The sequence below is a fragment of the Aplidium turbinatum genome, chromosome 16, assembly GCF_918807975.1.
Source record: "Aplidium turbinatum chromosome 16, kaAplTurb1.1, whole genome shotgun sequence".
In the NCBI taxonomy this organism is placed as follows: Eukaryota; Metazoa; Chordata; class Ascidiacea; order Aplousobranchia; family Polyclinidae; genus Aplidium; species Aplidium turbinatum.
The window spans coordinates 8,426,348-8,454,024 of record NC_137487.1 but is presented as its reverse complement, the minus strand read 5'-3'; the positions used below and the strand labels follow the sequence as shown (position 1 = coordinate 8,454,024).

General features: G+C 39.5%; 1 protein-coding gene across 1 annotated transcript in view; it reads left to right on the top strand.

Annotated features, from left to right (window-relative positions):
* Nucleotides 1-24,899: 24,899 nt before the first annotated feature.
* The window catches only part of LOC145785084 (tripeptidyl-peptidase 2-like), a 39,700-nt gene continuing 36,922 nt past the window's right edge, over nucleotides 24,900-27,677 (top strand). The window contains exons 1-2 of the mRNA XM_082596785.1: nucleotides 24,900-25,091; nucleotides 25,872-26,003. Coding sequence (XP_082452911.1) covers nucleotides 24,930-25,091; nucleotides 25,872-26,003 — 294 coding nt within the window. The 5' untranslated portion in view covers nucleotides 24,900-24,929. The remainder of the gene's footprint in view (nucleotides 25,092-25,871; nucleotides 26,004-27,677) is intronic.

Below are 27,677 nucleotides of genomic sequence, written 5' to 3'. Positions count from 1 at the left end.
CAATGCATTCTTCAAGGCGATTCGATCATTGTTCATTATAAGCCGCCCCTCGTTATCTGTAATCGGTGAATAGTGCCTCCACCAAACGTGCTGTAGTTTTCTCATTTCTGCTTGGATTTGAGAAAATTTACCATCGTTGGAAAGCACGATACTGCATCTACCCGAATTAATTAGTTGCAAGTTTAAAGTAGGCATTATATTGATCTAGCGCTAACTTAAACTTTACTATTTTGTACCAATTCTCAGCAATTCAATTTTTACAATAAAAATACCAAACCAACACAAATTAAAAGAGTATATCTTGCTTTATTTACCTAAAAACTTTCACGTTTATATGTTATCTACAAAACGAGCAATCGTTGTTCAAACGTAACCGCTCGACGAAGCTTTTTTCCAATGCATTCTTCAAGGCGATTCGATCATTGTTCATTATAAGCCGCCCACCCGTTTGCTGTGATTGGTGAATAGTGCCTCCACCAAATATGCTGTAGCTTTCTCATTTCTGCTCGGATTCTAACAATGTTACTATCTGTAGTAAAAACAGGTTTCAGGCATTCACTGCATTCAGTTTAACCTTTAGGTATCTTGTTGCGTGTTTCAATGCTGATTCTTGCTGCTTTACTTTATTCATTTTATCAGTATGTTTTTGTGTTGTGCCATGGACTTCTAAATAGTAGTATCTGGACTGGAAACGCAGTGACCAACATGTGGCCAAACAGTTGGTACAACAGTTGGCCAACAGTGGGCCAACAGGGTTAGTTACTTGGCTGTTGGCCCACTGTTGGCCAACTGTTGTACCAACTGTTTGGCCACATGTTGGTCACTGCGTTTCCAGTCCAGATACTACTATTTAGAAGTCCATGGTTGTGCCATCGTTGCTGAACAGGTTGTGTTAACCTGTTTTAGCCACCTTGATAAAGTCAGTCGTGCTGACTGACGAAACGTCGAAAATACAAAAGCTAGTTATCATCTTTAACATCAGGAGGTAACCTAGTAAATAGTCACCAGAAGAACGCAAATTACTTTTACTAATTTTACTATCGTTGGATGGCATGATGCTTCATCTACTCGTTAACATATGAATAAACCAAGACATACTCTTTTAATTTGTGTTGGTTTAGGTATTTTATTGTAAAAAATGAATTGCTAAGAATTGGTACTAAACAGTAAAGTTTAAGTTAGCGCTACATAAATATAATGCCTACTTTGGACTAGCAATTAATCCATTCGGGTAGATGAAGCATCATGCCATCCAACGATAGTAAAATTGTTGGAATCCAAGCAGAAATGAGAAAGCTACAGCATATTTGGTGGAGGCACTATTCACCGATGCATTGGAAAAAAGCTTCGTCGAGCGGTTACGTTTGAACAACGATTGCTCGTTTTGTGGATTAGATGTAAATGAGAAAGTTAACAGATGAATAAACCAAGACATACTCTTTTAATTTGTGTTGGTTTGGTACTTTTATTTTAAAACTTGAATTGCTGAGAATTGGTACAAAATAGTAAAGTTTGAGTTAACGCTACATAAATGTAATGCATATTTTTGACTGGCAATTAATCCATTCGGGTAGATGAAGCATCATGCCATCCAACGAGAGTAAAATTGTTAGAATCCGAGCAGAAATGAGAAAGCTACAGCATATTTGGTGGAGGCACTATTCACCAATCACAGCAAACGAGAGACGGCTTATAATGAACAATGATCGAATCGCCTTGAAGAATGCATTGGTGAAAAGCTTCGTCCAGCGGTTACGTTTGAACAACGATTGCTCGTTTTATAGATTAGATATAAACGTGAAAGTTTTTAGGTAAATAAAGCAAGATATACTCTTTTAATTTGTATTGGTTTGGTATTTTTATTGTAAATTTGAATTGCTGAGAATTGGTACAAAATAGTAAAGTTTAATTTAGCGCTACATAAATATAATGGCTACTTTAGACTAGCAATTAATCCATTCGGGTAGATGAAGCATCATGCTTTCCAACGATAATAAAATTGTTAGAATCCGAGCAGAAATGAGAAAGCTACAGCACATTTGGTGGAGGCACTATTCACCAATCACAGCAAACGGGTGGGCGGCTTATAATGAACAATGATCGAATCGCCTTGAAGAATGCATTGGAAAAAAGCTTCATCGAGCGATTGCGTTTGAACATCGATTGTTCGTCTTGTAGATAACATATAAACGTGAAAGTTGTTAGGTAAATACACTAAGACATACTCTTTTAATTTGTGTTGGTTTGGTATTTTTATTGTAAAAATTGAATTGCTGAGAATTGGTATAAAGTAGTAAAGTTTAAGTTAGCGCTACATAAATATAATGCCTACTTTGGACTGGCAATTAATCCATTCGGGTAGATGAGCCATCATGCCATCCAACGATAGTAAAATTGTTAGAATCTGAGCAGAAATGAGAAAGCTACAGCATATTTGGCGGAGGCACTATTCACCGATCACAGCAAACGGGGCGGCTTATAATGAACACTCGAAATTGATCGCTTTGTGCTTGCATTGTTTTGGTAAAAATCTTCGTCGAGCGGTTACGTTTGAACAACGATTTCTCGTTTTGTAGATAACATATAAACGTGAAAGTTGTTAGGTAAATAAACCAAGACATACTCTTATAATTTGTGTTGGTTTGGTATTTTTATTTTAAAAATTAAATTGCTAAGAATTGGTACAAAATAGTAAAGTTTAAGTTAGCGCTACATAAATATAATACCTACTTTATACTGGAAATTAATCCATTCGGTTAGATAAAATTGTTAGAATCCGAGCAGAAATGAGAAAGCTACAGCACATTTGGTGGAGGCACTATTCACCAATCACAGCAAACGGGTGGGCGGCTTGTAATGAACAATGATCGAATCGTCTTGAAGAATGCATCGGAAAAAATCTTCGTCGAGCGGTTACGTTTGAACAACGATTGCTCGTTTTGTGGATTAAATATAAATGTGAAAGTTAACAGATGAACAAACCAAGACATACTCTTTTAATTTGTGTTGGTTTGGTATTTTTATTGTAAAAAATGAATTGCTGAGAATTGGTACAAAATAGTAAAGTTTAAGTTAGAAGTTAGCGCTACATAAATATAATGCATACTTTAGACTAGCAATTAATCCATTCGGGTAGATGAGGCATCATGCTTTCCAACGATGGTAAAATTGTTAGAATCCGAGCAGAAATGAGAAAGCTACAGCATATTTGGTGGAGGCACTATTTACCGATCACAGCAAACGAGGGGCGGCTTATGATGAACAATGATCGAATCGCTTTGGCAATTCATTCATTCGGGTAGATGAAGCATCGTGCTTTCCAACGATCTAAGCAGAAATGAGAAACCTGGAGGCACTATTCACCACAAACATTTAAAAATCAATAGCCATTCCGCTTTCAATTCTATTCCGTGTTTTTGCACCCTTCTCAAAAGTAGTTGCGTTTTTTTTTGCATGACGTCACACTTTTGCATGACGTCATTGACCAAGGCGGCCGACAAGGTTGCCAGGTCCGCGGTTTTCCCGCGGAATTGTGCTAGTTTGGTTGAAGAGTTGCGGGAAAAATAGAGCAGTCGCGGGTTTTTGGGCTTGTTTTTGTTTTTTACTGCGGGTTTTTGGGCTTGTTTTTGGAGCAATATTAAGCATAAAATAGCAAAAAATTACAACACTTTTCCCTGAAATTCTATAAATTTCGCTTTACAGTGAATGAATAAGAGTGAATTTTAAGTGAACTTTTTTTCTGTTAAACTGGATAAGCGCATTTAGCGCCTTAGCGGAAAAGTGATGGAAACGTCACGTGAAGGAGGAATGGTATGGCTGCTTGTTTGATCTATTAATTATTACCTGCTCTCCTTTAGGGGCGCTGGAAGCGGGGGGGGGGAGAACGAATGCCTGCCTGCCTTCAATTTTTCTGTAGATGGGGGGCAGGGGAGCAGTTGTGCCCTTTTAAGGTCATGTAAGCTACTGCACAATTTGCAATATAACAATTTCTGCTATTTGCTTTCAGCCTAATTATAATCTTTCATTTTTGCTTCGAAATAATATTCACGACACAAAATTCGGGATCACAGTAAATTAGGTCCACCCACATCATTATAACATAGCATGATGCCCTTCCATGCCATTGTTCTTTGTATACCGGACACTTCTATCATTACTCGATAGATGAGCATTATCGCTATATCTTATCTTAAAACTTAAAAAATGGCATTTCAGCAATAAAAGAGCCCTTTTTCATAATCCTGCCCCCCCCCCAGTCAAAAATCGCTCCGGCGCCCCTGCTCCCAGTGCTCTGTCTTACTGTCTACTAAAGTGTCTAGTAGAGTTATATACCGTAGGGGTCATACTCATATTGTTCACTGGCTTCCCACTATGGCTAGCGATTTTCTGCCCTACCACGGTATACTATAGATTAATGCTGTAAACCAGGTAGAACGCTTAGTAAGTTAATAAGATCTTTAATGATTGATCGTGTTTCGTCAATTTGGACTGATTTTGTGAACGAACTTTTCTCATTTTGGGCTAGTTTGTACAAGCAACAATATTGGGCTATTTTGGGCTGGTTTGAAATTGCTTTTGGGCTGGAAATTTTGAAAATATTTGGCAACCCTGGCGGCCGATTCTATAGGAGTCTCGTCCTGTTGCTCAACACAACAAACCGGTCCCACGAATTACCCATAAGCAGAGGTGGGCAGTAACTAGTTACAAAAGTAACTAGTTACTGTAACTAGTTACTTTTTGAGTAACTGTAACGGTAACTTCGTTACTATTTTCCAAAAGTAACGAAACGCGGTAACTAGTTCCTATTTTAGCACTTTTTCAACAGTTACAGTTACAAGTTACTTTTGTATTGAAATTTCAGTTTTTAATTGCCGTTTATTTCTCTGCACGTGTTTGTGTCTTGCTTAGTGCGTGTTTGCTGCGTTTTGCGCAATAATGCATTTTTCTCGCAGATGTATCGGCGCAGCACTGCGCATGCGCGGTTCTATTTTGTTTTGTGGTCTGGTGGAGAAGGGTTGCCATATTGGCGAATTTATCGCCAAAGTCCAGAAATCTGGCGATATTTTAAGACGTTTAGCTTCATATTTATGATTTGGCTCTTTTTTGGCGATTTTTGATAACTGATTTGGCTAAATTAATTGTTTTTGGCGATTAATCAATATGTACCAAAGACAGGCAAGACACAACAATACAACAGGGTTGAGCATTATAATAATATATTTTACATACTGTATTTACAAATGAGTTTAACAGTCAAACGTTTTCGGTTTAACTTAAGCCCTCATCAGGAACCTGAAAATATTTATAAAAATGCAGTAAATTTCAACTTCTTGAAGGTAACTAACTAACTGACTATAAGCATCAAGAAACACGCAGCGATTAAAAGCAATTTGTTGATGCTTATAGTCAGTTAGTTAGTTACCTTCAAGAAGTTGAAATTTATTGCATTTAGTGTAACGCTTGCAATGCCTCTGAAAAGATTGTCTGACATTAAAACCAGCAACAGCATTGCTGTTTGCTTGCCGTTGGTGGACGTTCTTGTGGAAGCAATACAAACCAGATTTGGTCCTTGGTTCGAGGACAGCGACTTTCAGCTTGCGACTGCATTCCACCCACAATTTAGACTTATCTGTGTTTAATGCCTGATCATTAGGCGACACTGCTGAATTGAAGACCAAAATAAAACAGAACATGCTTCAAGCAATTGAAGAAGCAAACTGCTCTGCTGAAGAGGGGAGTAGCAGCGACACTGAAGTGGATGGTGGTAGGTAGAGCCACGGAGGACTTTTTGCACCACTTTACGAAAAAACCAAGAAAAGAAAGCAATGCGCGTTGAATCTGTTACAGGAGTATTTGGAAGCGGAGCCCTGAGGACAAGTTAAGCGGATCCAGATTCACAATTGGACCGATGAAAAAACTGTTTTAAAAACATAACACTCCCATTCCGTCAAGTGCTGCAGTAAAAATATTGTTTTCATTGCAGCACTTGTTCATCACCAGACTTTATTCGTTCATCCCCGACGCCGACACACGTTCCATCGACCTGACACTACCAAGACAGGCATGGATGCGCCTCAACCGTCTCCATGCGGGCGTCGGGCTTTTCCGCTCAACCATGCACCAATGGGAAATGGCCTCTTCCTCCTCCTGTGAATGTGGTGCTGAGGAACAGACCGCAGACCACATCATTGATTGATTAACTGATTAAATCTTTATCCTCGGACTGGGAAAGCTTCTTGCAGAACTTAATCCTGGCAGTTTCGCATACTTGTAATTTTATGTTCAGATTTGTGAGTAACTGAAAGTAACTAGTAACTGTAACTAGTAACGGTAACTAGTTACTTTTTAAAATCGGTAACTGTAACGGTAACTCAGTTACTATTTTGGCCAAGTAACTGTAACTGTAACTCAGTTACTTTTGAAAGTAACTTTGCCCACCTATGCCCATAAGTACCCATAAGCCCCATAAGTCGCTGTACACTGGTACACTGTTTGTTGTGTTGAGCAACAGGACGAGACTAAAGATTAGAGACAGTCAACCGCTTCAAGTGGACAGTTTGCTGGGTGGTTCACTAAAAACAGAAAAGTTTTATTAGTCGATTCTTTAGGAGCACCGACTTTTGTAGTTAATAGTATATTTTTCGTCCGGACGCGTTAATGACGACAAATAAAACGATTGAATGATTGATGGTACGTTCAGACAGAAGCAACCCCTATTGGCTTTGAGTGCTTTATGAAATACAACATTTCATTCTATCTGGGGGGAAGAACAAGCACCTTCTCGTGGTCCCTCCCGTCAGTACCATATCTTTAAGAAAAAAGATATGCGAAGCGAAGCTTGTCACACTCGAGCAAACCAGGCCAAGGTTCAGCCCAGGGTGGATAGGGAAACGCCCTTCTCAAGGCGCGGCAGCTCCTCTGTCGAAAAGTACCGACGACCCACCGTACTGCAGCTGTACACAGAGGGCATTACGGCCAGCAAGCTCAGCATCATCGAGTATCTGGCTACAAAACATCAGGCCCTCGTTATTCTCTTCCAGGAGACCCACTGCACATCTGTGGATAAGTTGGTATTACCCAACTTCACACTCGCAGGCGCAACCATCAGCACGAAACACGGCCTCGCCACGTTTGTCCATGAGCAACTGTGCTGGACGCCAATAGACCAGTCCAGTGCCCAATCGGAGATAGAGTGGTTATGCATAGACATATCAGGCTATCATCATCATCAATGTCTATAAGCAGTGATGGGCATTATCGCCGATAATTTTCGGCGATAATTATTGGCGATAAATTTTTATCGCTTATCGTTATCGCTCAATTATTTTTTCAGTTATCGTTTATCGTTATCGCCAAAGGCAATATTTAATTATCGCCGATAATTAATCGCCGATAAATTTTATTTCGGATCAATACACAAGTGGAAAGACCATGAAAAGTAATATTTTTACTATAGCCACCTAGTTAATGAAACTAAAATTAAAACCAGTTCTTCTTCAGTGCCTGAAGTGTGTGTGCACAGGTCGTTGTCAGGGGAGGGGGCACGCCCCCCTGCAGCGACGGCCCTGACAACACAATAATTTTTAGAGTTGCAAATTGCAATGCAATGAAATGCATGCAACAACCCAGCAAACATTGATTGCTGGGCCAGCATTGGCTATATGCTGGGTATGTTGGCACAAGGTCGGCAATTTCGTCCAACATTTTGCCAACATTGCCAACAATACGCCAACAATTTCAATACTTCTTATTGAACGTTGAAAAAGGTCTCAAAGATTTTATTTCAGGTTTATTTGTTTTAAACTTGAAAAATACTAACACAAACCTCTTTTCATGTGGTATTGCTGCAAAACACTGTTGTGTGATTGGCCAACCTCGGTCAGAAGCATTGCCAACGTTGTGCCAATTCATAACAATTTTGGTGTTTTCTTTCAAATTAAGCAAATGTATACCATCATTTTGCTATGATTGTAATAATAGGCTATCAATGCTGTTATTCTTTTTATGATACCGTACAAATATAACTTACCGGTACTATGAATATTTAGGACCAGCGTTTTAGTTGGTTTATGTCAAACGAAGCAGAGATCTTGAAAATGGTAGGAGCAACAAAACGCGAGCGTGATAACGTGCTTGATGCCGAAACAGTTTAAAGTTTCCATTAGCCTACACGTTTCCACAAAATAAACAATTGTAAGGTTGGTTATTATATGCTTGATGTGTTAGCACTTCATTTCAGCACTTGTTTTATAATTTAAAAATACCAATAGCCTAAATGACTCTTTCATGTGGTTTAGTAGAAAAACATAGTTTTTCCAGCATATTCTGGCACCAACAACATTATGATATAAATCGTTTGTTCATATTCAATTGCTTCAGATAATTTAGTGCAAGAGATATCTTGTGATTCAGAGGGCACTTCCAGGAAGTTTACGCTTTGGCGCCACCAATATATTGTTAGCAACAGCTAACAAATAATAAAAATAAAAACGTGGTTGCAAATTCAAGTTGCCAGGTCTTCATTTTTTTTCCTGGAGTCAACAACAGCTTTATTAACTTTCACGTTTAACAATACTATAATGTGTTTTAATATTTTGTCAGGAGCAGTCATGTTGCGTCGAAATCTCTCCTCAATTTCTTGAAGCGAGATTTCACAAAACGATCGCTACTTTTACTTTCAACGATCCGGCAAATCGTTTTTTCTTCTCTCGCGGTGCATAGAACAATACTGCAGGCACAATAATTGTTGTGAAAACTCCATTATGACGTCACTACTTAAACTTTGACTGGGCAATATGACGCGTTGAAGTGAAATAGGCAACAAAGCTTTAGAATGCGGCGATGTGTTATATCAACGTGAGGAGACGCAATTTAGAAGAAGAACTTGTTTTTTTTTATGAAGGAAGACAAAGGCCATGACTTAATCCTTTGCTAAAGGGATTATGACGTCACTCGATTCACTTCGACTGTTCAAGCATGGCGGTTGTGCGCAATACACAATTACGTGGAGAGCCGAAAGCACAATGTTTATGTGAACAGCGCTAAGAGGAATTTTCGCTTCTTGCATCGAAAATATAAAAAAATCGAATTCAATTGAAATATTACGGCCGAAAGGAGTTTTAGAAATGATCAAAATGAAACTATAGGAATGACTTACTACAATGTTTATGAAAACCTGGTAAGTGAATGTCTTTTATTCATTGAACCTGAAATAATTGTGTAAAGTCGTTTTTGTCACTAGGCTACGTTTACTCAGTTTAAAGAAAGTTATAAAACTCAATGACCAATGGAAAACTTTCATATGAAATATTCTCGTGACAAATTTAGTGCCAGTGCTCTTAGATGAGTGCTAAGAGCATATCAGCAAAGTAGCAGAGCTTGTGATGCCCCACAACATGTGTTGTGTAGGGTTTTACTCAATCTTTGATTTTGCTGCTCCGGCGGTGTTTGCCTGACTGCTTGAATGTGTTCGTATTTTTATGTCGTGTGGATAGGTTTGTGATGGTTGTAGAGTATTTGCAAATGTAGCTTTCATTGCAGTCAGCTGAATAATAATAATAATAATATGTTTTATTTTGCGCCCATTGCGACAACATATAGACTACAGTAGCCTACACTGCGACCTACATACGCAACACAACAGACGACTGGAATCCCAAAATAAACTTTAAACGTTGATTGTCATTTGTAACAGTCGAAAATGTCTGTAACAAGTGCTGAAGCTTTTTAATATGATGGATGAAACCCCTGTCATTACATTCGATTTACATTTTGCAGGTCGCAAATTTAAGTCAAGTTGTTGGCAAAAATGCAAGCGATTGTATCAGTGAACTTATGTCAACTATTATTATCGAACACAACACAGTTCAAGTCATGTCGAGAACAAAGAAAGAAAAGAAAAAAACATCGTGAAGTCTAAGCACTCGTTTGATTGTTTAAAAAAGAATCTGAAAAAAGTTGTTCTTGGTGAGTACGGATAAATGTTTCTACTACGACTAAATGATTATGTCATAACTATGCCATTTTGCTCTTTTGATTAATGTATGATGTAATTGTGAAGAGTATTGAGTAATGTATGAAAATGTTTTAGTGGTGTACTCGCATTGATGTGAACAACGAACATGGTGGTTAGTAGGCTATGTCGGCATTTATACACTGATTTAACACTTCTTTTTTTACTTTCATGATTAGACATGGTGATGGCGCACGACAAAGCTGCTGCCGTGCAGCAAATTGATGAAGAGTTTCAGAGTGATTTCGAAATTGCAAGGACAGGCAATTGGTGGCCGAAAAGGGCAAAAACTAACTTTTGGTGAGCTTGTTATATGTTTGAAAGACAACAGCGAATGTGTTGCTTTAGTTGTTGAATAACTACTGTACACGCAATTAGAATGTATTGGAACTTGATTATTGCTCTGCGTGGCGCAGAATCGAATGATAAGTTTTTTGTCACGCACGTTGGAGAGAGGGATATTACATTGATATTGCAGATTGTCAATTAACTTCGTATTATCCTGGACGACAACTGATCAAAATCCTACACTGTTGCCAAACAGCCCTCTTGAATTAAATATTTTTGTTTCATTTGCAGGAATTCAGAATGATAAAGATACACAAGAAAAAGCTGCTGATGTGCAATGAATCTCCATCTATCAATACGATTTGATGTGGCTTGTTTCTAATAAATGTGAAAATATACGAAGCTCGGCTGTTACTTTGCTTTGTCACAAAGGGAGTAGTGTTGCTTATAAATCCCTGTTGCTGCTGTTCTTTCGCCCAAGGATTAGCTAGGTTCAACAATAAACTTTTGGTGATGAGCGAGGTTTAGGTACAGAGACGTTTGGCAAATGTAGATGCCAATGCTGTTCAGATGTTTTATGCACCAGCTTGCTTCGCATGTCCAACCTTGGTCAAAGCGCGGGCATCACAATAGTCAATAGGTCAGAAGCAGCATCATGGTGCATAAAAGTCAACCAGAATTTAGGCGCCAGATGAAGCAAAATGGTGCACAAGCCATCTTGCCAACGTTGGCCAGACACAGATGCCAACGTTGGCAAGATGAAGCAAAATGGTGCATAAAACATTTTGCCAACGTTGGCAAGATACAGAAGCCAACGTTGGCTAGATGCAGAAGTCGACGTTGGCTAAATGCAGACGCCAACGGTGGCAAGATGCAGACGCCAACGCTGGTCAGATGCATCCAAATGGTGCATAAAACATTTTGCCAATGTTGGCAAGATGCAGAAGCCAATGTTGGCAAGATGCAGAAGCCAACGTTGGCAAGATGCAGAAGCCAGCGTTGGCAAGATGCAGACGCCAACGCTGGCCAGATGCATCCAAATGGTGCATAAAACATTTTGCCAACGTTGGCAAGATGCAGAAGCCAACGTTGGCAAGATGCAAATGCCAGCGTTGGCAAGATGCATAATCCAATGTTGGCAAGATGCAGAAGCCAACGGCGGCAAGATGCAGACGCCAACGCTGGCCAGATGCATCCAAATGGTGCATAAAACATCTTGCCAGCGTTGGCGTCTGCATCTTGCCAATGTTGCGGCCAACTTCTTGCCAATGTTGCCCCAACAATCAATGTTTACTGGGAAGTCTCTTGTTGTTTTGCTGCAATCAGCAATCGCGAGGGAATTTTACAATTAAAATGTAAGCGCACAGGCGGTACAGATTCCTTTGAAGCGAAGCGAAAGAAATTGGCAAGTGGTTTGTGAAAGTGTCGCAATACGAGACCGCTTTTACATAGGAAACATGGTCTTTCGCGGCACCTCACGATCAACTATTTTATTCTTGTGTTTTCTTTTTTCGTTGGAAGTTTTAGTTTTTAGTAATTGTAGTAAAAAAATAAAATCTCTCTCGTCAAAACATGAAACTTACTGTTTTAAGCGCATTAAATCTTTTATAGATGAGTAGATTAACTAAAATTGCAAGAACTTGCCTTGAGACGTGCGGTTACGTCACAAACTCAGTTTAAAAGACAAAATTCACACACAATAACAACACAAGATCGGTTATAGACTGTAAGATCGATTTTTTTCTAGCTTGGCGATATAACTTTAATCCAAAAATAATAACCGAATGCATAAGTGCCATTTAACTTAAAAAGTTAACCCATTTGTGCCGAAAGTGAAAATAGGGCCTACTTAAAAAAAATTTCGGAAAATTTAAATATTGCATAATTATGACCTAAAAAATATATCACACTTATTTTTTTCCTAGTTATGTTTGTACTTTTTGAGAAAAAAGCCGTCCTATATAATAAGACGCTAGGCAAATCCGTTATCAAATTTCACAAGTTTCTTGTGCGTAATGCTTAAGCGTTATTACATTTTACTTATCAGTCAAAGTGATATATGGGAAATGTCTTGTCATGTCATTATTGTCATCAAGCATTTTATTGAAATGAAAGTTCAAAAAATATGAAGATGAAAATTAGCAAAGTAACACAACATCACTGAAACAAGTCATTGCGGAATATGATATTGCCTGAAGCATTTGACATGCAGACCGACATCACAGTTTTTGCATTTTGTAGTAGTTTTTGCATGACAATAGGCGCATCGAGTTGCGTGGTAAAATTATGCTAAATACAGTGTAACCTTTCTCATTTACCTATGCAACATAGCCTACCGGCTACCTCAATCATATATTTTTATTCTCACTAATACAGTGCCTATTCTTATCTCAACAACTCAGCGTTCTGCCATTGCTTTAATGGTGGTGTTCACAAAGAAAACAAAACAAAAATTATCTGAAATTATCAGTAAATTACGATAATTATGTTATTGTTCTTGAACAAACACGACTAATTTGACAAGCTTGATGGATTTCACAGTATGCACATTTTTACTACCAATCACGCTTAAGATTACTGATAAATTTTCAAGCATTTTGCGTTGTTTGGAATTTTTTCAATTATGGCTGACTTTGTTGTAAACAGCCCTTTAAGCAGAAAGCAAAATACAAATAAGTTTGGAATTTTTATGGTATTTTTATTTTGATAAAAACATCCAACTGGTATCTGAAGGTATAGGCTAATTATAAGCACGGCGGTTACCTCAGTAGTTTGATTCTGGATCAAGAGGTTGAAGATTCGATACCTACTGCCGCTGTTGCGATTCTATTCATAACTACAAAAAGTTTTGTCCCTTTACAATATATTATGTTCGATTTTTCGTCATGTTGATGAAAACAGTTCGTGCTGCATGGAATTGGACAATGGACAGCGCTAATCAAGAAAAAAAAAATTATTGTTATCGGACATTATCGGCGATAATTTATCGTTTATCGTTATCGCTTAACTTTTTTTTGATTTATCGTTTATCGTTATCGCTTTAGGCATTTTTCGTTTATCGATTATCGTCATCGCTTAACTGAAAAATGAGTTATCGCGCCCAACACTGTCTATAAGCCACCACCCTCACGCTTAACACCAACAGCCATCCCAGTGTTCCCCCAACGCAGCCTCTATGCTGGCAATTTTAATTGCCACCACGTTGACTGGGGCTACAACACCACCAACACCGACAGAGAAAGCCTGGCCTCATGGTCAGCCAATAATAACCTCACCCTACTGCACAATCCCAAGGGTGCAGCAAGCTTCTTCTCCAGACGCTGGAACACTGGTACAAACCCCGATCTGGCTTTCGCAAGTGATGACCCCGATAATTGCCAACCGGACAGACGTGTGCTAGAGAAGTTCCCCAGGTCCAAACATCGACCCTCGATTATCACGGCTCCAACGCTCATAATGCCTGTCCCGAGCAAGCCTGTTAATCGATGGAACTTCAGAATGGCTAACTGGGAGTACTATAGCCTCGTCACCAATGAAGCCACACAGTATCTCCCATCCCCTCACACCAACAACGTGGAAGAAGCCTACCAGGACTTTTGTGATGCAATAACATCAGCGGCAAAACAATCCATCTCCTGCGGCCGACGAAAGACCTACATACCGTGCTGGGATAAGGAGTGCGAAAGCCTCTACTCCGACTTCCTCCACGCCCCTCAGGGCAATGACACCAACAGCTCAGCCACAGCTCTGCTGGCAAGGCTGGACTTAAAGAGGAAGGAGCGCTGGACAGAAGCCGTTAAATCAATCGACTTCACGCACTCCAGTCGCATAGCATGGAGTACACTGAACAACCTAACTGGCAGATCACGTGCCTCTCGTCAACAATGTCCCGTTTCAGCAAATTCCATCGCCTCACAACTTGTGGAGAACGGGAAATACAAATCGAGAGACCGTGAATCAGATAGATCCGTCTTGCAAGAAATGACGGACCTCTGGAGGGTAACAACCCCAGACGGGGACAACATCTCGGGTGAGTTCACCCCGGAAGAATTTTCCGCCGCCCTCCAGCATATAAAGCCAGGTAAAGCCCCGGGCCCTGACCACATATGCCCAGAGTTGATACTCCATGCTGCTGCCTCTTTGAAGTCCTGGTTAAAAGACTTCCTTTCCTGCTGTTTGCGCCACCTGAGAATTCCCAGAATCTGGAGAAGAGCCCTTGTGGTTGCAGTCCCTAAGCCGAAGAAGCCCTCAGGGGACCCGAAGAGTTACCGTCCAATCTCACTGCTCTGCATCCCCTTCAAGATCCTCGAGAGACTCATCTACGCCCGTGTCGAACCAATAATAGATCCGCAGTTCCCCCGTGAACAAGCTGGTTTCCGACACGGACGATCAACCGTAGATCAGGTCACACTTATGACCCAAGACATTGAGGACAGCTTCTCGGCTAAGAAGAAGGCTGGCGCCGTGTTTGTTGATCACACGGCTGCCTATGACACCGTATGGCATAGCGGCCTTACCTGCAAATTACTCCGTCTGCTCCCTGACAGACACATGGTCCATATGATGATGGAACTTGTGCAAAACCGCAGTTTTACCCTCATAACCGGTAGCGGTCGTCGAAGCAGACTACGCCGACTTAAAAACGGCGTCCCACAGGGCTCAGTCTTGGCTCCTCTCCTGTTCAACATATACACCTACGACTTGCCTCCCCACCATCTCCAGGAAATATGCTTACGCTGACGACCTGGCACTCCTGCACTCAGCAGGAAACTGGCAGTCAGTGGAGAGGAACCTCAGCCAAGACATGCAAACACTATCAGCATACCTCCAGAAATGGAAGCTACAGCTCAGCAAGTCATAGACAGTGTCGGCGGCTTTCCACCTTAACAATCGGGAGGCACGGCGTGAGATAAACATCAAGATTGATGGGGAACGCCTGCCCTACTGTGCCGAACCTACATACCTCGGCACAACCCTGAACAGGTCACTCACGTACCGCCGGCACTTGAAGTCACTGCGCAAAAAACTATCTACACGCGTCGCACTTTTGAGGCGATTGGCGGGTTCCGGCTGGGGAACTGGTGCTAAAACTCTTCGTACAGCTACCCTAGCCCTTGTTCATTCTAGCGCTGAGTAGCCTACTGCGCGCCGGTCTGGTGTCGTAGTTCTCACACCCACCAGATTGATACCGCCATCAACGACGCACTGCATACTGTGACTGGATGCCTGCGTCCCACTCCAACGGACTGCCTACCCATCTTAGCAGGCATACAACCCGCTGAGCTACGTCGTAAAGAAGCCACGATTTCTCTCGCTCGCCGTGCTTTGGACCCGGACCATCTCCTCCATGCAACATTCAAGAGACCACCACCTATAAAGCAGCGGCTGAAATCAAGACGCCCCTTTGTGCCTGCCGCACAACAACTACTTAAGAACGCAGAAGAACTTGGTTTAAGTGCGCACACTGGACGAACCACATGTGGAACACGGAGTGGCAAAATCACACCTCCACGCTCCGTGACTTCATACTCGACGCCGATCCCCGTCCACCAGGAATGTCCCTCGCAAGGCTTGCGTGGGTCAGGCTTAACCGCCTGCGAACTGGCGTCGGCCGCTTTCGTTCGGACATGCACAAGTGGGGTCTGGCTCCTTCATCAGAATGCGAGTGTGGTGCCACGGAACAGACCGCAGACCGCAGACCATGTCATCCACCACTGCCTAACCCACCGGCCTCCACACGGTGCGCATGGTCTGAGAATCCTGGACAACGAGACTGCTGAGTGGCTGAAGATTTCCTGCCCTCCAATCTAGCCTGGAAAGATCGCTCATACGCCATCATCATCATTCCTTCTAGTGCTGCCATGGACAGATTTTTCTGTGTTAGAAATGACGTGATAAAGCGGCAAAACAAACCGATTCGCATTTTAAGTTTCTCATAATTTTGAAAGATGCGTAAATTGCCTGCCAAACATATTAAAAAAAAAACGCCAAAATTCTCGAATTTGTCGTTTTTTTTAATACGTTAATAGTTAAAAATGCTAATATGGCAACTCTGCAATCAATATGGTAACTTTGAGTAATTTGACCAAAATTGCCGGATGTTTTTAAAATTTCCGGCTTAATTGTTACTGAAAAGTAGCCCAATTGTCACACGTGATGAGGCAAGTCCAAAAGTAGCTCAAAATATGACAAATTTGCACAAAATATAGTAGAAATTCAAAAAAATTGTTAAAAAGGAAACGAAAATAACCTCGACTGCAAAAAATTTCTGGCGACTGTTAAAACTCTCTGAACTCCAAACAAAAACTAGCCCAATCCGCAAGAAAACCGAGGAACTGGCAACTCTTCATTTGAGTCTGAATGAGCATCAGTGTTGCCAGATATTTGAGAGTTGCCAGATTTTTATTTAATTTTTGTGTTTTTTAATTTCCAATAAATTTATTTTCACTTCTTGTGATTGAAATCTAAAGGCGACTTTCACAAAAACTGACAAGAACAAATAATTCTATTTTTAGTGAAGTTTTAGACCGCAATGCGTAGAACAAGAATCAATCAATCCTTTTATTTTTTTGTCATTAACGCGTCCGGAAAAAAAAGATAGGCTACTACAAAAGTCAAATACTCAAAATACCAGCATGTCAATGAACAGGAAAAAGTGGCAAAACCTTGAAAGATTTAAGACAGTGGTTCTTAACCTTTACTAACCTGCCGAACCCTTACGCTAATCTGCAAGGTTTCGTTGAACCCCAAATTTTTGCTGAATCAGAACAACAAGAATCTACCATATTTAGTAATAAGACTTCTGTTGTTGTTTTCCTGAGACCAATTCAATTAAATTTATTTTTTGCTGCTGGCGCAAACATGTACAAAACGGCAAAATAAACATACGAGTTTGACACCAACAAAAGGGAAAGATGGCAAAACCCTATGGCAAAACCCAAAAGTTTAAAATACACATTGATAAAACAGTGTTGCCACTATCTTAAAATTGCACAGCCACCAAACCTAGAAGCGAAATAGAAAAAAAAACTTAACTTTTTGGGAAAATAGTCCTACAATTACAATTAACACTTACAAGTGCGATTAATAGTGACCAATAGTGAGATTCGAGGCTTGTCTCGGAAACAGCAATTCTCATGTCACTTTCGTATGCAAGCCGGTTTCGTTTTTCTGTTTTAACATCCACAAGAATAGAAAACGCAAGCTCGCATAAATAAGTGGTTACGAATGGCATAAGAACTTCAAGGGCAACTTTTGTAATAAGAGGATAACTTTCAATTTGTTGTATTGAAGTTTCTTTTTTGCACCTGGCTTTCTTGAAGCTTGATAATGTCAACCAAGTATGGACTGTTTATATCTGCTGTTGCAGTATCATAAGCAAATGTTTGACGTAGGCTTATCCAGTACCCATGCTGGATATTGCGTTTGTTCAGGACAGTACCGGTAGTAGGCTACTGAGTTCCATCAATCAATCATTTTATTTTTTGTCATTAACGCGTCCGGGACGGAAACGATACTAACAACACGTTGATAAATGAGAAAAGGTGGCAAAACCTTGAAAGTTAGCAAAGCCGTACAGCACATAATTCTCTGACCACTTTCTTTTTTTGGCAGGCATGTTAGGCTAAAGTTAAACAACAGATGAACATAACATTAATAAACAACATATGCCTGGCGCATGAAATGAATACTGTTAGAAGTGTGCTGTCTTCGTGCTTACTTTTATCATTCTTTGTTATTAAATAATATGTTAAAGGACTAACTCGTATGTTTACTTTGCCGTTTTGTACATGTTTGCGCCAGCAGCAAAAAATAAATTTAATTGAATTGGTCTCAGGAAAACAACAACAGAAGTCTTATTACTAAATATGGTAGATTCTTGTTGTTCTGATTCAGCAAAAATTTGGGGTTCAACGAAACCTTGCAGATTAGCATAAGGGTTCGGCAGGTTAGTAAAGGTTAAGAACCACTGTCTTAAATCTTTCAAGGTTTTGCCACTTTTTCCTGTTCATTGACATGCTGGTATTTTGAGTATTTGACTTTTGTAGTAGCCTATCTTTTTTTTCCGGACGCGTTAATGACAAAAAAATAAAAGGATAAATAGCATTGCAGGCCGCACAAAGTATATCGGAGCTGTGTGCGGCCTGCAATGCTATATGGTAGCGAGACATGGGTATTGAGAGAGAGTGAACTGGCAATCCTGAGAAGAACGGAAAGGTCAATGGTGAGAGCAATGTGTGGGGTGAAAACGAGAAGGGAAAAAAGGACTGAAGAATTGTTGGATATGCTAGAGATGAGGGAGACCATAGACCAACTGGCAAGGGCAAATGGAGTAAGATGGTATGGACATGTGATAAGGAGGGAGGAAGGAAGTTTTCTTAGAAAGGCACTAGATCTAAAGGTGGATGGGAAGAGGAAACGCGGTCGTCCAAGAAGAACGTGGAAACAACAAGTGAAGGATGAATTTAAAAAAGTCGGACTGAAGGAGGAAGATGCAAGGGACAGGGTGAAATGGAGAGAAGGGATTAGAACAATTGCTGCGCGAAAACAATCGGCCACCCCCACTAGTGGGGAACAAACCGACGATGGATTATGATGATGATGATGATGTTACATTAAAAAAGGTTGCATTTAAAAAGGTGTGGCAATCATGAGCCCTTCTTTTTTCTAGCATAAATATCTGTGTCTTAATACAGTGAAGAAAAAAATGTAGGCCTACCGGTCCGATACTGACTGATGGCTGACTACTGAACACTACCGCCACTCCGCCAGTCAATACAAAGCCTTAACCAAACCTGCTTACAAAAAAGTACAAATACAATAAAGTAAGCGTAGGCTAAAACCTTTTCTTCGATTTCCTTACAAAAAAGAATTTCCTGAAAAATTGAAAATAGAACTAATATGCAAAAAGCAAACGTAAGGAAATTCATGTTTTGAGAAAATCAAGTTTTTCTTACCGATCGTTTTTACAAGGTTACGTAATGAGATTTACATGCAGATGGCACCATTACATCATGCGTCAAATACACAGATGTTCATTGTTCATTAACCATCACGCATGCCGCAATTAAGTTTCGGCTGGACAATATTTTCCAAAAAGATTCGCTGATATATCATTCAGTAGGACATGTGTTAATGTTTCAGAGGACGTTCGCGCCGAACCTCTGAAATAGCTTCGTTGAACCCCAGGGGTTCGATTGAACCCTGGTTAAGAACCACTGATTTAAGACATCTCTGAATAGTAGTATAGGTATGGTATGCGGTACGGTATGTCTGTAGCTAGCACGGCCACAACCCCCCCCAAAAAAAAAAATGTCATAATTGGTGCCTTAGTAATTTTTTGAAAACCATCTCTAATCAAAACTTTATTTTTCTGTACGATTATTAGTTGAAAAAGTCTCATGATGTTGTTTGGTTCAAGGCTAGTACGGTATCAGCACAAAATGACAATAGAAGCACTGGTAGTAAAACAAAAGTACAGCTAAGATTCCATCTGCACAAAACATGTTTAAAGATCTGAGAAGAATGTCCAAACATTATTATACGCCAAATGAGGAAATACCTATTTGTTAATATGTCGTTTTTGAAGTAATCACTGAAAAATTGATAAGGATAATAATTCTTCTAGTCTGGCTAGGTTGACATAGTTTTAATATGATTCTGCGCTTTCAAATTGTTTGTTGATTTTGAGCCGATGATCTATTCATGTTTTTATGCAATACATCTATGTGCTTTAATGATATGGACTAGGGTGGCCAAAAAAAATTGAAATTTTTTATTTTTGTTTGCACACCCTCTCATTTGAGGAGGATTCATGAAAAAATGACACTGTGAAAATTTGAAGTGAATCCGACAAGAGGAAGTGCTCTCCCACCGACCTCAAAATTTGCTTTCTTTGGCATAATTTGTCAAAATTCCTTGAATATGTGACGTAATTCTTTTTTGACTTATCTACATTGCAGTTGCAGCATTTTTGTGTTAACCATTGTTTTACTTTGAATTTATGATACAAGTGTTTCCACATGCAGAAAAACAGAAATAATACACAAAATAAATCACATTAACAAGCGTTTGGTATGAAATTAAATGCACTAAACTTTAGCGAAAACCGCATATAAGTATGTTCACCAGTCACGATCGCAACGCTTCATGTGACAACACATTGCCCAGAAATTGCAAGAGAAATGTTTGTAAAGAGTCAAGCTATTGGTTGACTTTATTGCACTTGTTGGAAGCAGCTTTCTGTGGTGCTTGACCACTTGATAGAGGAGCTGGCGCTGTTGTTCACTTTTTGTAAGGACTTCATTGAAGTCAGTAGCTAATTTGACTGCCCGCTCTGCACAATCATTGACAGCTTTGAGATGACCCCAAACTTTGCATGCTTCTTTATAATCATCACGATCACGCCATGTGTCGACAGAAGCAGTGACTCGAAAAGGTTAAGTGAACGCTGTGTTACAAACTGTGCCAAAGAGAGACATTGAAACTTGACAATTTTGTTAGGGGCAATACGACGAACATCTTCGGGAAATGGGTCTTTCTTAAGAGCATTAACGATTGCCTTCTTTTCATCATCTGTTTTATTATCACTGAATAAAGGCAGTGCAGCAAGATCCTCACTGATGTACCACAAGCGCAACCTCAGCTTTTTTCTGCCACTTGGGAAATTGCATTGTCAACCTCTTTATAATCCTCTGTGAGCTGTAACATTGCTAGGTCATTGGTAGGGGCAGATATTGATGAAGGTGCTGCAAACCAAAAAGTGGCATAGATGGTAGTAGTTAATATTACTTCATCTGCAACTGTACTGCACGCAAGTGGCAGTGTAATCTTATTGACCTTCATCTCGTAGTAGAGACAGCGAAGAACCACACCCCATATAGGCAGCTGACATGGCCCTCAAGACAGTCAACAAATGGACACCCACTCTCTAGTGTTGACTCTCTTGAGGGGCCATATCAGCTGCCTGTATGGGGTGTGGTTCTTCACCACCTCTACTACGAGATGAAGATCTATAAGGTTACACTGCCACTTGCTTGCAGTACAGTTCTTGTGAGTGAAAGCTAATATCGCTACCACTGCAAAGACTCACGTTGTTACCAAACTAAAACGCATCCATCAAGAGCATATAGGAGAATCAAAGCACAAAGGGAGGCGAAATTCTGCTTCCCAGCTGACCTCAGAAGCTGACTTCACCCAGAAAGTGCATTATTTGATATTGCACATGCTAACTGGGAATGCCGCACAACAATACCAGAAGACGGCCAGTTTTTGATAGACCAATGTGGTGCATGACAGATACTGATGGCAACAGAGGACCCAATGCATCGGCAAGCTGCTGCAAAGTATAGAAAGCGCAAAGATGATGAACAGAGACGCAACAGAAATCGCATTGATCCAGTACCATCAGGTGCTGCTGCTTTCTCATCTGAAAATGATCAGCAGATGATGAAGATTCTTCCAGTGACCCACTGTTTGCACCGTAAATCCAAATAACACCAAAACAAAAGAAAACCTACTAGGAGCAGCCATTACCAAAACGCTGCATTATCGATAATCCACTGTTTAATGCAGCACTGAACAGAACTATAACATCAAATTGTCAAGCATTGATGATCGTCACTCCTGCTCTTGCTGCAGCTGGAATTGATATAAATGAATTGACAATGTCACATTCCTCTGTCATGAATGCTCGAAACACCTCACGTGAAAGCCTGGCAGCTGCAGTGTGGCAAAAATTTAAACCAACAGTTCCACTTGTTGCTCATTTTCATGGTAAACATTTGACTAATGCTAATGGCACAAAGTGCAACTCTTTGGCCATTGTAGTTTCTGGTATGCATGTTGTTGAGATACTGCTTGGCATTCCGAAGCTGCCTGTTGGAACGGGATCACTAATGGGCCAAAAAGTAGTGGAATTCATACACGAGTTGTAGCAGAGCATTTAGCTGCACTTTGTTTTGACACGACATCACGCAATACTGGAATCCACACTGGAGCTATCACTGTCGTGCAGCAGGCATTTAATCGAAGGCTGCTATTTCTTGCATGCCATGATCTCAAAGTCGTCAATGATTGTGCAGAGCGGGCACTGGGCAGTCAAATTAGCTACTGACTTCAATGAAGTCCTTATGAAAAATGAACAACAGCGCCAGCTCCTCTATCAGGTGGTCGAGCACCACAAAAAGCTGCTTCCAACAAGTGCAAGTAAAAGCCAACATGCCAACAGCTCCATTAAATAAAATCAATGGCTTGACTCTTTACAAACATTTCTTTTGCTTTTTCTGGGCAATGTGTTGTCACATGAAGCGTTGCGATCGTGACTGGTGAACATACTTTTATGCGGTTTTCGCTAAAGTTTAGTGCATTTAATTTCATACCAAACGCTTGTTAATGTGATCTATTTTGTGCAGTATTTCTGTTTTTCTGCATGTGGAAACACTTATTATATCATAAATTCAGAGTAAAACAATGGTTAACACAAAAATGCTGCAACTGCAATGTAGATAAGTCAAAAAAGAATTACGTCACATATTCAAGGAATTTTGACGAATTATGCCACATAAAGCAAACTTTGAGGTCGGTGGGAGAGCACTTCCTCTTGTCGGATTCACTTCAAATTTTCACAGTGTTATTTTTTCATGAATCCTCTTCAAATGAGAGGGTGTGCAAACAAAAATAAAAAATTTCAATTTTTTTTGGCCACCCTAATATGGACAGTAATGTTTTGATTGTGTTTTTGAGCTGGGTACAGTAGCCTACCATAGTAATTGCAAAATAATTAAAAACAATTTTTTATTATAAACTTCTTGTGTTTCACTTTGAAGTCTGGGTAGGCTATTAATTAAAAACTGTATATATAAGTCTAGTGCACTCCTGTGTGACATCACTTAACATTTAAGCAAATGGCGAATTTATTTTAAATCGCCTATGTTTTTAGGCTGTGGCTATATTTACACTATTATAATGTAATAATAGCTTCAATAGTGTTGCCAGATAAGGAATTCTGTCTTATTTGAGAAAAGTTTAAAGCTGTTGAAAATAAAAACTTGTATTTTGGAAATTTTTTTTAGTCCTGGGCAAAGATCAAAACCCTAATCTTATTCCTAGCTCTAATCCTTCCCTTAACCCTTCCTAACTTTAATCCTAACTCTGGCAACACCTGATTGTAACCATGGCATTAAGTGTGGAAAAATAACTACTTCCATGTTTTTAAGCAATTAGGTGGTGACAGAAAATCAACTTCCTTTCTAAGGTACCGGTAGGCTAAATAACCTAACGGAAAACCAAAAGAGCAAACCTAAAGCCATGCAGTTTGAGCTTTCAGTGCTTTTCGTCACGCTGTGTAAATTAGCAGTTTTACCTCTACAGTTTTGAAAAGCATTGAAATCTATTGATAAGAAATTAGATTTATGTTGTCATTATGAATAAAGTCAGTGGCTATATTTCCTGCAGTAGTGTTGCCAAATAAGGAATTCTACTTAACTTGGGAAAAAATGCTGTTGAACATGAAATTGTGTGATTTAGAAAATTTTGAAATTCTGGGCAGGTGCAATTTCAAGAAGCACTAGATAAGCATGCACCACTTAGAAATATGCCGAGAACTGAAATTAAGCTCTCGAACAAACCATGGACAACAAAAGGCATTTATAAATTTATTTTCAACTAAAAACAGACTATTTATATGTTAGATTGAAAATGAATCAGCAAAGAGGAAATGCAAAACATATTGCAATATGCTGAATAATTTGAAGCAATTATTGAAAAATCAACATTATAAAAAAGTTTGAAGAAACAAAAAGTGACTCCAAGAAAACATGGAAGATCATTCAGGTGATGATAGAGAGGAAAATTAACTCAACAATGAAAAGCTTCCTTCACCTATGACTATGATAAAAGATAGAAAACAGATTCTGTTGAATTTATTGATTTATCAAATAATTACTTCACAGATGTTGGTACTTCAATGGCAGCTAAAATTCCAAATTCAAACGCAAAGTTTGAATGATTCATGTTAAACAGCAAGTGTTCTTTATTCAGCTTTCCTGGGAGCTGGTATACAAGTCCCCCCCACCCTGGCAACTCATGACAAAGAGGAATTTACCAAAACATGTGGATTGAAGTGTGTGAACAGTAAAGCAAAGGTAAAGTAGTTTCACCCTATATGTTTGGTTGAGTCCTGTCTTTGTCATGAGTTACCAAGGAGGGGGGGGGACTTGTATACCAGCTCCCTTTCTTGATATAAATGAGATACCGGAGCAGTATGTGATGGTATAATGAGTCTCAAAGAAAATAAAGGTTCAGGCATTTTTGAAATACGGTAGCCCACCTTCCAAATTTATCAAAATTGAGGCCAAAAGTTTAACTGTGCAAAAATTTCATCATACTTTTTGAAATCTTTTTGTTGACAAACTATGGTAACAGGAAAGCTTGAAAAAAAAAACTACAAAAAATTCTGCTTTTATATAGACAACTGTTAGACATTTTTTTACACTTACTTTCTTCAGTTGAGTGATTGAGTCATATAATACATGGTCGATAATCAAATTTAATGTCACACACTTGTTTTTTTCAGTTTTTAGTAATACATTTAGTTGAATAGTAGGTTTTGCACATTAGGAGCAAAATAATGTCTGAGTATATTAATTCCGAGTTTCCCCATCAAAGTATGGTCCCAAAACTTGAGACGGGTGCAGCAAACTTTCTAAAAAAATATCCTGAATATAATGGAAGAGGAATAACCATTGCTATCATGGACACTGGTGTTGATCCAGGGGCACCTGGACTTCAGGTAATTGTTCAGTTTTAGATGAAAGCAATTAACATTAAATGAATAGCATAAAAATGTTTTGCTTAATAGCCATGGTTTCATACTATATAACTGCAGACAGGACATCACTGTTTTTACCTTAAAATCTCATCAGTGCAGTAAACGTACACTAGACTTGAACAATTTATTACTATTTATATAAGTAATTCAGCATGGTGACTGGCTCAGACATTGAAGATTGACGACGCAAAGAAAATGCAGTAGTAGCATATTTACACAACATGTGGCATCATACTTTGTCATCAAATTTAAAACCCAAGCAATACTAAACACTTGTTTTTCATGTTTTACTTATGCCTGTGAAACATAGAACCCAAGGTTAAAACATCAAAATACCATTGGCACATTCCACAGTCCACACGCAAGCATTAAGAAGAATTTTTAAAATTTCATGGACTGAACGTATTCACAATGACTTGTTATATGGTGCTGCTGAAGAAATTTCTCTGCTTCAACAAGTTAGCAAATGTCATTTCTCTGGTTAGGACATAGAATATGACATCCAATAAACTCAGTTTATAATGAAACACTCCTGTTAGCAAAATTGATCAAAGGCAAACGAAATCAAGGAAGACAAGCAGAAACATTCATGCAAAGGGTTCGATCTCTTACAAGCACAGGCCAGAAGAACTGCGACAGTTGGCTTAAAATCGCCAATTGTGGAGACTTTATTGATGCTATTTTGCACCCAACTGGTGTGAAATAAATTATTATTGTTTGGAAAAAAATTGTTTTCAACAGGTGACACCAGATGGAAGACCAAAAATCGTTGATTTGATTGATACAACAGGAAGTGGTGATGTGAATATGAGCTGCATTGTTACTGCAGACTCTGATGGATGCATCACTGGATTTACTGGAAGAAAATTGCATGTATATAACTTAATGTTGTATTAACATGGAAATGTTCATTTCTTTTGTTTTTTACATGCCTGGAATGAAAAACAAAAAAAAATTCAGAAATGTAGAAAAACTTTTCAAGATTTAAACTGTCTGTTTGTATTGTGTGGGCAGGTCAATTCATGCACGTCCTATAGATAGCATGTCCATTGTTTATCAAAAGCCAAAAAACTACAATTCTTCTTCAGAAAGAATAGGTTGCAAGCAACCACACTAACCGCCAGTGGGACACCAAGAAGTTTATTAACTGTTTTCATACTTTGGAAGTATTTAATACTTCAAGGTTCAAGGTTATTAAGAAGCATCATAGTCCAGTCAATCCGGCTCAAAATAGGGCTTGACCCACCACTAATTGCAAATGTTTTGACCCATACATTTTCTGAAAGCTTACATCATACAGAATAACATACTAAAAATCTGCTGCAAAAAATTTAGTGGAACACCCCTTTTTGGGGGTAAAAACAAAATGGCCGCCATGTGTCCCAAAAATCTTCATTTTAACGTATCTTTTCACCAAATTCATGTAATTTAGTTCTGTAAAAGAGCTCGTTCTATATTTCTGGTACAAGGAATTTATAAACAGACACTGGAAAGTTGAAAAATGAGATAAAAATGTGTCTTAATAAAATTTTATAACAAAGTTTAAAAATAAAATGGCCGCTGTGAGTCTCAAAAATCTTTGTTTTTCCTTATCGTTTAACCTAATTCGCACAATTTAGTTCTGTAAAAAACCTAATTTTATCAAACAATTAATAGTTCAAACCAAGGCATCATCATCAGAGTCAATGTCTTCCATTAGGCCTAATGACAAATTTGAACATGACCCATGACATTCACCACATGCAACTGTACATTCTAAACCAGATTTCCGGCATGTGCATCGAAGTGTAGAACAGCCGGTCTTGCAGTTGCAGACAATCATTTCCAGGAACTGAGATGGAGCTGGAGGTTTATTTGTCATCACAGACATCATCATCATCATCATAATCCATCGTCGGTTTGTTCCCCACTAGTGGGGGTGGCCGATTGTTTCCGCGCAGCAATTGTTTTAATCCCTTTTCTCCATTTCACCCTGTCCCTTGCATCTTCCTCCTTCAGTCCGACTTTTTTAAATTCATCCTTCACTTGTTGTTTCCACGTTCTTCTTGGACGACCGCGTTTCCTCTTCCCATCCACCTTTAGATCTAGTGCCTTTCTAAGAAAACTTCCTTCCTCCCTCCTTATCACATGTCCATACCATCTTACTCCATTTGCCCTTGCCAGTTGGTCTATGGTCTCTCTCATCTCTAGCATATCCAACAATTCTTCAGTCCTTTTTTCCCTTCTCGTTTTCACCCCACACATTGCTCTCACCATTGACCTTTCCGTTCTTCTCAGGATTGCCAGTTCACTCTCTCTCAATATCCATGTCTCGCTACCATATAGCATTGCAGGCCGCACACAGCTCCGATATACTTTCCCTTTCATCCTTAGTGAGAATTTTCTGCCATACAACATTTCCCCAACATCAGACATCAGACTGCCTTTACTAAAACGCCAAACCCACTGTTCCGGTGGCACATCTGTCTCATGACCCAGCCACACCTGCACTTGATGATATACCCTGAGACTGTGAAACCTCGCTGCTGATGACGTGGGAGGAAGAGA